General features: G+C 43.9%; 1 protein-coding gene across 3 annotated transcripts in view; it reads right to left on the reverse strand.

Moving 5' to 3' along the window:
- ctnnd2b (catenin (cadherin-associated protein), delta 2b) overlaps nt 1–14,483 on the reverse strand; it is a 1,166,477-nt gene that overhangs the window by 128,563 nt on the left and 1,023,431 nt on the right. For all 3 annotated transcript variants that reach the window (XM_080203490.1, XM_080203498.1, XM_080203509.1), the window contains one exon: nt 2,419–2,602. In XM_080203490.1, the coding sequence (XP_080059616.1) occupies nt 2,419–2,602 (184 nt within the window). The remainder of the gene's footprint in view (nt 1–2,418; nt 2,603–14,483) is intronic.

Consider the following 14,483-nt stretch of genomic DNA (forward strand, 5'->3'; position numbering starts at 1 on the left):
TACCTGCGGATATGACCATAAACTCTGCGTACAACATGTACCTAATCATGACTTGAGTTATTGGGAAACACTAAGCAGAGGGCACACATATCCTACTAAAGCAGGACAGAAAGCCCAGGACTTTAAAACTTGCAAAGGGGAAATAGGAAATGAACAAAGACAAAGTGGCTGCCAATTTAGAGGTTGATAATCAGGAAGACATAAGCTAAAATAACAGGACACATCTATTTCAATGGCTGCATGTGTCCAATAAACTGGATATTTTGTGTAAAATAATAATAGTGACCTAGAACGCTGCGGAACTTTTACTAGTTCACCTAACTCATCGAGTGGTGGGCCATATCCCTTTCGCACATGCCATGTAAGCAATTTATCAAAACCCTACAATGCAGAAGGAGGCCATTTGGCCCATTGAGTCTGCATCAACAACAATCTCACCCAGGCCCTATCCCCGTAACCTCACATATTTACCTGCTAATCCCTCTAACCTATGCATCCCAGGCCACTAATAGGCAATTTAGCAGGCTAATCAACCTAACCCACACATTTTTAACAGGAGGAAACCAGAGCCACTGGAGGAAACCCATGCAAACATGGGGAGAACATGCACATTCCACACAGTCAGTGACTCAAGCCGTGAATCAAACCCAGGCCCCTGAAGTTGTGAAACAGCAGTGCTAACCACTGTGCCACCATGCCACCCTAAATTGGCACTGATGAATCAAAACTGCATAGCATAGTCTACAATTTTGCAAGTCAGAGAAATCTTCACTTCCCTATGTGCAGTCTATTCTCTCATCCCATAACCCTTCTCAGCAGAAACGTTTTGGATTCTACAAGTGAGGTCTTGAAAATGGGCTTATTTGAAGGGGCAGTGAGATCCTCACACTGCAAGAATGAAATTATACATTGTCAGAGGGAGTAGAAAGACTTTCCCCGTGAACTGGAAAACTGCTATATGTACCATATCTGACAAGGTGACTCTCAGGTTCCAGGTAATGTGGTGCACAGGGAATTGCTATGTCTGCATTTCTTACAGCTGGTTTGACAAATGAGATCTAGACATGCAGTCATCACCAATTAAATTTTGTGACAAATGCTGTCTGATAATGCTCCTGTAACACATCTCAGGGCATTCTACTCTGTTAGAGATGCTACATAAACACAATGCAAGTTGCTATTGTTCATTGAACCATTGCTGGTTATTCACGAAACATTGAATGGGAATTTTCTTGGAACTTTTCCCACTTCCTTGTCCTAACTTTGGTGAAACCCTGATTAGACATTAAATTGAGTCTCCAATAATGGAGCGGGAAAAATATTTTGAATTTGTGACAAGAAAGGAACTCATGGGACCTGGTGCTGTAGTTAAATTGGCTGCTATACTTTCTACATTACAACAATGGTAACTTTTCAAAATTACGAAATATTTTAGAATGTCCTGCAGTGATGATGGCAGCTCTATAAATGCAACTTCCTATAATTTCTTTCCTGAAACATAACTTCCCCCTGGTGTAACAAAAAACAATCCATTCCTTTGCTTAGGGTGACTCGGTGGCACAGTGGTTAGCACTGCCACCTCGCAGTGCCAAAATCCCAGGTTCAATTCTGGCCTCAGGTCACTGTGGAGTTTGCACGTTCTCCCTGTGTCTGGGTAAGATTTCCTCCGGGTGCTCCGGTTTCCTCCCAAACTTCAAAGATGTGTGCGTTAAGTGGATTGGCTGTGCTAGTGTCAGGAGGATCAGCAGGGTAAATGTGTGGGGTTACGGGGATAGGGCCGAGGTGGGATTGTGATCAGTACAGATTTGATGGGCCAAATGGCCTCCTTCTGTACTGTAAGGATTCTATGATTCCTCTTCACCAAAATTTGAATTTAAGTCAGCTTTGCTTTATGAATCACCTCAACTTATTGTCACTTGGGCGGAATTTTACGACCTTCCTCATCCCGAAACCGTAAAACCCCACCCAAGGTCAACGGACCTTCCCATGATCCGCCTCTCACCCACTCTGATTCCTGTAGCAGGCAGGGCAGTAAAATTTCAGCCATTCTCTCCACAGAATAACACACAAAATTAGAAAAAGATTCAATAACCTTTTAGAAAACGTGAAGACAACAAATCTAGGAGAGGAATTAAACTGCGGTAAAAGTAATTCCACTTACTAAGAACACTGCCAACTATTTCAGTCAACTCCAAATGACCTTTTATCTGTATGAACTAACAACTGCGAATGATTGTTCGTACAACCAAGCCTCGGGCTGTCAAAATAAGTTCAGAAAATGAGTGGGATTGCTTCTACAGCCCACTATCGTCAGCAAAAATCCCATCACATTTGTTGAACTTAACATTTTAAATTGCACGGCAGATGGAGGTAACCTTTCGCCCACATGCTAACAGGCTGAAGGTTGGACCAACTGACCTCAGGCACCCAGTGGCATTCCGCAAGACCATTGATGTGTGGAGCTGAATTTTCCGATCTTCCTGGTGAGGTGAAATATCCCAACCGGAGTGTGGGATAATGATCGCATTGGTAAGCACCACAAGTGCGTCCTGGATAATTGGCATCTTCAGTGCATCACATGACGACAGATTCCACAAGACACCTTTAAAAAAGAAAGATGGCAAGTATTAATGTGTTGTTCAGAGGCAAAGGGGAGTAGGAATGGGAATAGATTGTACAACACAGTGCTAAAAACCTCATTGCATTTCTACCGCTATTTTTACACTGGGGAGAAGTTAGGAGATGTGAGTAGAATAGGGTTTGTATTGTGTTACAAAGGAGGGGGTAATTTAAACAGTATTAGCTTAAAGTTAAAGTTTATTTATTAGTGCCACAAGTAGGCTTACATTAACACTGCAATGAAGTTAGTGTGAAAATCCTCTACTCGCCACACTCCTGCTCAGATACACTGAGGCAGAATTTAGCATGTCCAATGCTCATAACCAGCACATCTTTCAGACTGTGGGAGGAAACCAGAGCATGCAAAGGAAACTTACGCAGACACAGAGAGAATATGCAAACTCTGCACAGACACACCCAGATTCAGGTCCCTGGGGAGATGAGGCAGCATTGCTAACCACTGCGCCACTGTACCTAGTTTATCCTTCTACCACCCATCCATAAACAGAAAGATGCTTTGATTCATTCCCATTTTATAAGTGGGGCCATATTTCCCAACCCTCAATTTTTGTTCCACTAATAATCCCACAGCAAATTCAACGCAGGATGAACTCAAAAAGTTAGTTTATTGCACGCATTTAAAATGTGAAAGGAAGGTTATAATGTCACCTCCACACTCAGACAGTAAAGAGATCAACAGAGGAAAGAAGAATTTGCAAAGCAGAGACCCAGGGGATTTAAATATATTTTCCAGAAGGTTTCTAAGTTCAATTGGTATTCTTTCATGGAGGTTGAAGGGTTGAAAACCGATTCAATTTCCCTGTGATATTGACTGCACAAGATGAGATAGGCATGCAGAGATGAATCCGTTTTGTTGGTGATGGTACAGAATTTCCATCAGGAGCTGAGTAGATGGTATCAGGTGTTAATCCTGGGAAGAGTTCCTTTTCTGTGAGGCTGCTAGTCAGATGGTGAACAGCAGACAGCTTTTCAGTTCAGCTAGGCAATATTGCTTGTTCCACAAGCCAGAGGCGTATGTCACATGACTTCCATCTCTCCTTCATCTTTGATGTCAAATTGCTGGCATTGGGCACAGTAAGAAGTCTCACAACACCAGGTTAAAGTCCAACAGGTTTATTCGGAATCACGAGTTCAGGTAACCCATCTGATGAAGGAGCAGCACTTTGAAAACTCATGATTCCAAATAAACCTGTTGGACTTTAACCTGGTGTTATGAGACTTCTTATTGTGCCCATCACCTTTGACAAAGGATGTGTATCCAATGTCTGGATTCCAAAGACTGGTAATGTCTCTGCCATTGGGAATTGAAAGGAAGATTGCTGAGACTTTGTCTTAACAGATGATCTATCTCCTTCTGGCCAGCCTGAATTATTAAATGCAGATGATCTTTGTATAGTTCTCTTTGAAGTTGGGCTGATCAGTCCACAGGGGGCAGTTAATGGTTCCTCAGAGGTAACAAGGTGTGAGTTTTCCCAAAATTGAGAAGTGACTTATTTTGTTCACGAATCAGTCATATGTTCAGCTAGCTTAAAGGTTTTTGTACAGTTTTTTAAAAAACTAGAAATAGTAATGAGACTATCTATGTATATTTTATAAAAACATACAGCAAGGTCTTAGTTTGTCACGATTGTTTCAAGATTACAGAAGCAGTACAGTAATGGAAACTGTTATATTTGTTTTTTATACAGGAGCACTTGAATGGTCTCACCTACTGCTGAACATGTTTGAGACTCAGAGAGAAACTATACATTCAACTATTACAGACAGGAGGGTTGGACCACATTTAGAGTGCTGCATCTAGTTCTGGTCGCCACACTACCAGAAGGATGTTAAAGCTTTGGAGAGAGTGCAAGAAAGGTTTACCAGGATGTTGCCTGCTATGGAGGGTCTTAGCTCTGAGGTGAGATTGAGTAAACTAGAGTTGTTCTCCTTGGAAAGACAGAGGCTAAGGGGCAACCTAATAGAAGTTTATAAAATTATGAAGGGCATAGATAGGGTGAACAGTTGGAAGCTTTTTCCCAGGTCGGAAATGACAAACACAAGGAGTCACATGTTAAGGGGGGCTGGGGCGGGGGGGGGGGCAAGGTTCAATACAGATATGCGGGAGATGTATTTTACGCAGAGGGTGGTGGGGGCCTGGAGTGCACTACCAAGCAAGGTGGTAGAGGCAGACACACTGGGATCATTTAAGACAGTCACATGAACAGATGGGAATAGAGGGGTACAAATGGATAGTCTAGTTAGAAACACATGATCAGTGCAGGCTTGGAGGACTGAAGGGCTGTTCCTGTGCTGTACTATTCTTTCTTCTTTGAGGGGGGTTAATTTAAACAGCACTGATTTCCCTCTCATCATTCATCCATAAGCAGAAAAATGTTTATGATTTGCTTCCCTTGTTATAAGTGGTGGCCTATTTCTGAAACCACCCCACCACCCCTGTTTTGGTGTGATCCAATTTTGTATTAATTATCTCACAGTAAATGTGAGATAGGATGAACTCAAAGGGTTAGTTTGTGTTAAGCTTCACAGTTGCAGTCCAGTACGAAAAAATGATGCAAGTCCAGCTTCTTCACAAACTCATTTTGTTCTCTTTACCACTCCACAAACACACCCAACACCCAATGCCACCTATAACCCCTTTATATATCCCAATGACTGCTATTAAACAATTAACATACAAATTAGTCTAAAGTGGAAGGTTACTGTTAACCCATTCCTAACAGTTTGCACACACTCAAAATGTGAAAAAAGGGTTCACAATGCCACCCATCCCCCCACCCTGCCACCCGTCCCCCCCCACTACCCCCCCTTGCATTCAGACAGTAAAAGAGGGATAGAAAAAAATAAGGTTTTATAGTGTAGAGACCACCTAGAAAAAAATATGGATGATATGGGATCAAAGTCCAATGAGATATTTCTTCATGGAGGATAGTGGGTTGAAAATCAATGCCGTATATTTCACTTTTTCAGTAGTGTTGTCTTTGCATAAGGTAGGCCTGTAGGGAAGAATCCATCTTGTAGGTGATAGTACAGAATTTCCGGCAGAAGTTGTGTAGCTGGAGGCAGCCATCCAACCTGGGTTAGAGTTCCTTATCTATAAGGTTATGAGTCAGATGATTAAAAAAATGCAAGGCAATAGTACTGGTTCCACAAGCCAGAGGCTCATGTCACGTGATTCCCACCTCATCACATTGTCTTTGACAATGGAAGCACATCGCTTGTTTGGACCCTGAAATTGTTACATGTCTCAACAATTAAAAACTGAAAGGAAGGTTGTGGGCATCTTCATCTCAGCCGGTGAATAGACTCCTGTTGGCCATCCTAGGTTGTGAAATGCAGATGTCCTTGGTAAAGCTCTCTTTGAATTTGGTCTGTGCAGCCCACAGGGGGCCATTAGTGACTCCTCAGGATAACAATGTGTGAGTTTCCCAGATACTGCCAGGTAGTTCCTCTGCGGGGGGAGAAGCGGTGTGGTGGTGGTGGGTCACAGGCTGATACAGATTCAGCTAATTTAGACTTGGTCCAGTTTGAAATCTTTAGAAATAGCAATAAGCATATCTCTATATATTTTATGAAATAGATACAGGGTGAGGCCTTAGTTCCCCCACGCTACCTTAAATGGAGAGAACTTTTTTTGGAAACTCTACAAATTGTTACAGTCTGCAATTTACTGTCTTGAAGGGGTGGCGGAAGCAGAGTGAATAACAACTTTCAAAAGGAAATTGGATTAATATATGAGTAAAAAACATTACAGGATTATGGGGAAAGAGCAGGAGAATGAGATTAATGCATAACTCTTTCAAAAGCTGGCAAAGGCAACTTGGGCCTAATAGCATCCGTCTATATTTCACAATTGTATGATTATATACCGAAAGATACTAGTCCACAAAGACTTAATTGGAAGCAAGAATGGCGACCTTGGGAAGAAGAGATAATGAAATGACAAACATGATAAACAGTGCAATAGAAAATGAAGTCAATTTCACCATACCAATCAATAACATAATCTCATCTATTAGACATACAAAAACTATAAATGTGTTTTCAATGTATGATATATATAGTTTAGAGATGTACAGCCACTTACTTTACAGCAGCATTTATATTTGTAATTTGTGGTCAGGTAATGTAGATAAACCAACAAATTGAAACAGTAATTTGAATTTGATCCGGAAAGATTGAGCTCAAAGAACCGTCATCTCAAGGGGCCTTGTTATGCTTGATTGTCAGTATTTTGCCTGATTTGGTGGATTCAACTTTGAATAAGTAAAATTTTGCTTGTGTGAATTTTTGCTTACCGTCATTGATTTAACTGACATCAACGTAACTAGCTATTTAACAATGTGCATCCAGACAAGCAATTACAGTGTGTGTCATAAACACAGGCCACAAAGCTGATTCCCCGTGCAATCTGATAGAGTAAGGACCCAATAACAGCTACTGACAAATTCTGTATGGGTTATAGTTGCACTTTAAATAAGTCACCATGGTGATCAAATCTAACCTAGAAAAAATTCATAGAACAATTTGGCCTCAGATTAAAGCAACAGATTCTACACTGAATGTGGTCCTGTATAAACGCTCCATGAAATAGACAGACTTTTGATCAGTAAGGGAACCATTAAGGACCCCACATACCCCTGACATTCTCTCTTTCACTTTCTTCTGTCAGGAAAATGATACAAAAGTCTAAGGTCACATACCAACCGACTCAAGGATAGTTTATTTCCTGCAGCCATCAGAGTTTTCAATGGACCTAGCTCGTGTTAAGTTTGCCTTAATACGAGGCTATGATTGTAACACTACACTCTGCAATTTCTCGTTTCCTTCTCTATGAATGGTATGCTTTGTCCGTACAGCGTGCAATAAATAATACTTTTCCTTTCACTGTGTACAAATACATGTGACAATAATAAATCAAATTGAATCAAATCATGGATTATGGGGATAAAATGGGAAAGTGGAGTTGAGGATTATCATATCAGATCAGTCATGATCTCACTGAATGGTGGAGCAGGCTCGATGGGCCAAATGGCCTACTTCTGCTCTTTCTTGTAATGGTTAGGGTCCTCTGAGATGAGGAGCGCAGGAAGAACGCTGAAATAGGATGAGAATGAAGGGTTGAAGTCAGCCCGGAGGCAGTAAGCAAAGGGTTTAAAATTCTCTTGAAATGGAGCTTTTGGCTATTGACACACAGCAAAGGAAAAGAAGTAGGAATTAGATAAGAAAATAAAAACTCAAGTCATAGGGTTGAGAATTGAGTTAGATAGCAAAGAGAATAAAAGCTGGGAACCTGATGAAAGAGAAAGGGATAGAGTAAAATATGAAGAGGAGCACATTTCCCTTTTCCAAAACTAGTATAGGCTGTGCTGGAATGTTTTGTCTTTGAGGTTTTTTGTGGAATTGCTGTTGCGACCAACTGCACCCCTTTTACACGCAATCTACAGAACACATACAGTGTTAACCCTCTGTGGCCTTCACCTTAATTAAAGCAGATTACGAAAGTATTTCAATCTCTAATTATTTAACAGGAATTTATTTTACTCAGTGGTATATTTTAAGGAATTATAAGCATACCGAAGAAATAAGAAGGTAACTAATAACTGACCAGGTGTTTTGTGGGCTCAACAATACTTTAACCTCTGTTTGCTATATCTGCACATGTACACATATTATGTGGACCGACCCGTCTGCTTTTGAGATTGAGCTGACTATGACTCGGTTAGTCACACGGTCACCTCTAAGCCAGAAAGGTTGTGGGTTCCAGTCGCACTTCAGAGACTTGAGTTCATGTCCCAAGCAGGCACTCCGGGGAGGGTGTGCTGCAAAGGTGCCATCTTGCGAATGAAACATTAAAGTTGTCTGCCCCCAACCCCCCACTCCCCAGGTGGACGTAAAAGTTCCAATTGCACTATTTTAAAGAAAATCAGGAGAATTCGCCCAGGCATCCAGGTCAAATTCCATCCCTCACTGTAGATCACCAAACACATTAGGCAGAATTTTACCGGCACGTCTGCTCAAGTTTCTCACAATCCCACCCGCGGCCAAGGGAGAATGCTGTTCTCCGAGCCAAGTCCCACCCCCGGAATCGGGGCTGGCACGCTGGTAAAATTCCAACCATTGTGTGACCTTGCTGTGTACAAACTGGCTGCTAGGTATCTTACATGGTAGCTTTGGGATATCTTGAATTATAGAGTCATAGAGGTTTACAGCATGGAAACAGGTCATTTGGCCCAACTTGTCAACGTCGCCCTTTTTTTAACCACTGAGCCAGTCCCAATTGCCTGTGTTTGGCCCATATCCCTCTTATCCACGCCCATCTTACACTTGTAACTGTCTAAATGCTTTTTAAAGACAAAATTGTATCCACCTCTACTACTACCTCTGGCAGATTGTGGAAAGCATAAAATTCAAGTTTTTCTTTGCGAATTCGAGTAACTAATGTCAGTTAGCTGAGATTACAGACTGAGATTTAAATCAATTGGAGCTTTTCGAGTTACTTCACTGCATCATTAAGTTTTCTTGCCGTCGGCAAGTCTGAAACTGCTGCTTTGTGGCTGGCTTCATCTCCTTTCGTCACTCAGGCCTGAAAGCAGAAATTAACCAGAGTACTTCTCAAGGCATGGATTGTAAAAGGGTAAATTGGGGATCATGTTTCATTCAAGTTCTTTGTTTTACAGTTTTAGAACTCAAGTTGACCATCTCAAGTTCTCAAATTTTGCTGATTATCATCGAGAGACTGATGGAAGGTCACCAGGTTTCATGTCCGAATGTGATCAAAGTGAGGATCAGAAGCCATTCTCCTAGCGTCCTTTCTCAGCCGCCAAGGAGGAATTCTGGTCGAGGGGATGGAAGTGGGGGCTGGGATAGGGGGTGGGGAGAGTACTCAAGGCTGTCAGTTCGAAAGAAAACCGTGAGCACTCTTGCCTCAAGTGTGAATCCATTCAGGCTGAGCAAAACATTTAAAAAGCACCTGGATAAGCACTTGAAATGCCACAGCATACGAGGCAATGGACCTAGCGATGGAAAATGAGACAGGTCTTTGATGGCCAGCATAGACTTAAGACCACTTTTCATGCTGTATAAATCTCTGGCCATGGCCACAGTTTTACTGGCTTGTCTGCCCCTTGGTAGGCGGAGTGAGCTGGTAACATTGGGTGAGAGCCGAGAAGTCAGGATTGTGCCCAATTACTCAGCTCTCGCGATCTTACTGGCACCACCCATTTCCAGCAAGAGGCTGAATAAATTATTTAAGTTTCTTTAAATAGTGTTTTGCATGGGCTCATTTGCCTTTATGGGCTCGCCGGGAGAGGTTCTCTCTGGCGAGGAAAATACCTGCTACCCATGAACGGGGAACAGTCGTGTTGCCCTCGCCAATGGAAGTGAAGGCCATTAAGGCCCCCTGGAGAAGCTGAGGACAGTGCCAGCCTGGCACCTTGATACTGCCAACTGGCACCGTGGCACTCCCAGGAGTGGGTCTGGAGGGGACAGGGCCTACGTGGGGCCCTGTAGGGAGCGGGGTCCATAAGGAGTGGGGCAAGGCCAGGATGGCCTGATCGGGGAGGGAGGGAGGGTCCACTGCCACTCTGCCTGTGACCTGTGGCAGAGACTGAGGAGCCTGCTATGGACTCTGCATTCCGATCAGTGGGGGAGGTAGGATTGGGGGGGGGGGGGGGGGGGGGGGTGGCTCGCTGAAGTCTGGCCTGTGATCAGTGGGGGCACAACCTGTCTGGGTGGTGGAAGGGGTGGGCAGGGGGGCTATGTATTTGGATGGTGTGAGGCTCGCGATTGAGTGCAGGTACCTACGATTGCAGGGAAGGCGCTGGGTTGATACTGGCTGCGACAGCAGAAGCCTGACAACTCTTTCTCTCTCCCTCTCTATTAGGCCTCTGCTGTTGAAATTGTTCATGTGCATCCACAGGTATCTATATAAGTGTAATAGCTCGCTATGCTGCCTGATCAGGCTGGCTGGCCATTTAAGACCCGCCTGCTGCCTAAAATAGCCAGAAATAATTTAGCCCACTTTTTCAAGCACTAAGATTGGGAGTAAAAACCTAGCCAAAAAAACCGATCTGCAACTGACCCGTTTGCATGCTGGCTGGACACTTTGAATTTTGCTCGTAAAATTGTGCCCCAAGTCTTTGCAAAATGAGCATGCATTTCAGAACTCGCTACTGCATGAAATGGTTGAGGCAAATAACATAGAAGCATTTCAAGTGAAGGCAGAGAAGTACACAAGGGAGAAAGGAATAAAAATAAATTGGAAAAGAAGAGATAGAAAAACATGTTGACAGATTAGATGAAGTAAGGTGACAAGAGGACCATAAATGTTCACTGGAGTGGAATAGCCTATTTTTGTTATATAAATCCTGTTCAGTGGAGGCCATTTTGGATGGCAGTAAGTTGCTGCATTATGCATTTTCTCCATTAACTCCTAATCTTCATCCTGAAAAGTTCCACAAAATAGAAACTGTACATGGAATGACCATGGATATCTTGATTTCCACCCCATAACCTTCCATTACTTTTATCCTCCCCTCCACTTATACTTTCCTATTTTCCTGGCAATCAGAAAGCAGCTGGCTGCCCAAGCCCAGTTGAGGCAGGTTGAGGAACAAGAGGAGGAAGTTACTCCTGGAAGCTGAAACGCTTTCACTTGAACTAACACTCACTGCCACCTGTTCATATATTGGCAAAACGTGTACCTCAGAACTAGCATAGAGTTGGGATCTGCACGTGGTGTGTCACCGTGCAAAAGTGACCAAAAGATGAGGGCACCTTGTGTACAAGTTGCACAGAAGGTAAGGTCTCACAAATGTCCTACTGCAGGGAAGCAGGTAAGAACCTGGTTGGAGTGGACTCTAGGTGAATGCAAAGGGACTTGCACACCGAGACGCTTTGGCCATTAGCTAGGAGCATGGAGGAGTCTAGGTCTGCCATGGCCCAGATTAATGACCAGAGCTTGGTGTCAATCCTTTCCACCATAGAAATGGTGCGTACCTGCACAGCAACATTGCCACAGCATTGGGGGAGGCGATGGCCTAGTAGTATTACCGCTAGACTATTAATTCAAAAACTCAGCTGATGTTCTGGCGATCTGGGTTCAAATCCTGCCATGGCAGGTGGTGGAATTTGAATTCAATAAAAAAAAATCTGGAATTAAGAATCTGCTGATGTCCAGGAAACCATTGTCGATTGTTGGAAAAACCCATTTGGGTCACTAATGTCCTTTAGGGAAGTAAATCTGCCGTCCTTACCTGGTCTGGCCTACATGTGACTCCAGAGCCACAGCAATGTGGTTGACTCTCAACTGCCCTTGGACAACAAGGGATGGGCAATAAATGCTGGCCAGCTAGTGACGCCCACGTTCCATGAACAAATAAAAAAAAATTGCCAGACAATGGTGAGAAGCTGGGAGTTGAAGGAGTAGAGATTTTTTGGAGCCTAAGTACAAATGTAATTAAAATTTCGAAGAATTGTCCAAAAAAAATTTAGAATGGCTAATGGAATGTAGCCATTCCCATAGAGCTGGAATGGGAAGGGTGGAAGTTATGTTACAGCTGTATAGAGTTCTGGTTAGACTCTACCTGAAGTATTACATTTAGTTTTGAGCACTGCACTACAGGAAAGATATATTGATCTTGGAGGAATAGCAGCAAAGACTCACCAGAGTGATGCGGGGGTTAAATGTGTTGCATTACAAGGACAGGTTGCATTAACCAAGCTTTCATTTCTTCAGTATAAAAAAGAATAGATTGAAAACACAGAACTCCTTTATGCAGGAAACCAAGTCACTTGAGAATTTTAAAGCTAAGATTGATAGATCTTTGATCGGCAGAGATATTACGGGATACAGAACCAAGAAGGATAGATGGAGTTAAGATACAGATCAGCCATACTGTAAGTGAATGGTGAAACAAGCTTGAGGGGCTGACTAGTCTATTGCTGCTCCTACATTCTATGTTCCTTTGTTTCACTAGATAAGGGAGAGATTGCATAGCTGGGAGGAAGGAGAACCTAATTAAAATCATATATAATACTGATAACTGGAAGAGAGTACAGGAGGACCTACTGGGTTCAGTGAGAAGTGTTCTTGATATATTTCATACTTATGGAAAAGTGGATTTTAAAACTTTACTTGTTATAAATATGGGAAATTTTTCCCTTCCTCCCACACAGGAACTGTGGCGAGCAGGAGAACAAACCATACAATGATCTGTTAGCCTTGGGCGGGTTTTCTGGTTGTGGGGCAAGCATGACTGGAAAATCCTACCCAAAGACTAATAATATTCATAGGGTAGAACTTTGAAGATGGTGAGCGATCGGTGGTGGACGGGATTTCCATTCATCCTTGGAAGGAAGTCCTGCCCACGAGAGCTGTCTGGTTAGCTGATGGCTGTTCAACGTGGCCAGGCACAGCGCTGCAGTGGCCAGAAGTGGTACTAGGTCCCAGGAGCTTCAAAAAAATCCTGGTGTGCCAGGGGATGGAGGGTAGGGGACGCCCTGGGGTGGAAGGGGCGGGGCAGGGGGCAATTGCAGCTTTGGAGGTTAGGCAATGGGGAGAGAACCCCCGAGTTCCAGTGTCTTGGGGAAGTGTGCCCCAACTCTGAGGGGCTTTCAGAGTGAGGTGCATAAGAACATAAGAAATAGGAGCAGCAGCAGGCCAACTAGCCCTTCGAGCCTGCCCCGCCATTCAATAAGATCATGGCTGATCTGTCGTGGCTCAGTTCCACATTCCTGCCCTCTCCCCATAACCCTTAATCCCCTTGCTTATCAAAAACCCATCAACCCGCGTCTTAAAAATATTTAGCGAGGCAGCCTCCACCACTTCAATGGGCAGAGAATTCCAGAGATTCACCACCCTTTGAGTGAAGAAGTTCCTCCTCAACTCCGTTCTAAACCGCACCCCCTTTATCTTGAGGCTGTGCCCCCTAGTCCTACTGTCCTTTCTGAGCGGGAAGAGTCTCTCCACCTCTATCCTATCCATCCCATTCATCATCTTATACATCTCAATGAGATCTCCCCTCATTCTTCTAAACTCTAACGAGTGCAAGCCTAATTTATTCAGCCTCTCCTCATAGCTCAACTCCCTCAACTCCGGCATCAGCCTAGTAAACCTCCTCTGCACTCCCTCCAAGGCCAAAATATCCTTGCGTAAGTACGGCGCCCAAAACTGCACACAGTACTCCAGCTGCGGCCTCACCAGTGCCCTATACAGCCGCAGCAAGACCTCCCTACTTTTATATTCAATCCCCCTCATGATGAAGGCCAGCATCCCATTCGCCTTCCTGACCACTTGCAAGCTGGGTTTTTGCGACTCATGCACAAGGACCCCGAGGTCCCTCTGCACCGTCGCCTGCTGCAGTTTTTCTCCACTAAGTAATAATCCTTCCTACCACTATTCCTACCAAAGTGGACCACCTCGCACTTGCCAACATTAAATCCCATTTGCCATTTCCTGGCCCATTCGCCCAGCGTATCTAGATCCTTCTGTAGACTCTCCCCACCCTCCGCACAATTTGCCGTTCCACCAATTTTGGTGTCATCAGCAAATTTCGACACCCTGCACTCGGTTCCCTCCTCCAGATCATCTATATAAACGGTAAATAGCTGAGGCCCCAGCACCAACCCCTGGGGCACTCCACTAGTCACCATCCGCCAATCCGAATAGCACCCATTGACCCCCACTCTCTGCCTCCTATTTGACAACCAGTCCTCTATCCACGCTAACACCCTACCCCAACTCCATGCCCCCTGACCTTCTGCAATAACCTCTTGTGAGCCCGACTTCCCACCAAATATGGGGAAATGTGTAAATTTAACTTTCCCACCCTAGCCGCACC

This window comes from Carcharhinus amblyrhynchos, chromosome 2 (assembly GCF_965287045.1).
Source record: "Carcharhinus amblyrhynchos chromosome 2, sCarAmb.v2.hapA, whole genome shotgun sequence".
Classification (NCBI taxonomy): Eukaryota; Metazoa; Chordata; class Chondrichthyes; order Carcharhiniformes; family Carcharhinidae; genus Carcharhinus; species Carcharhinus amblyrhynchos.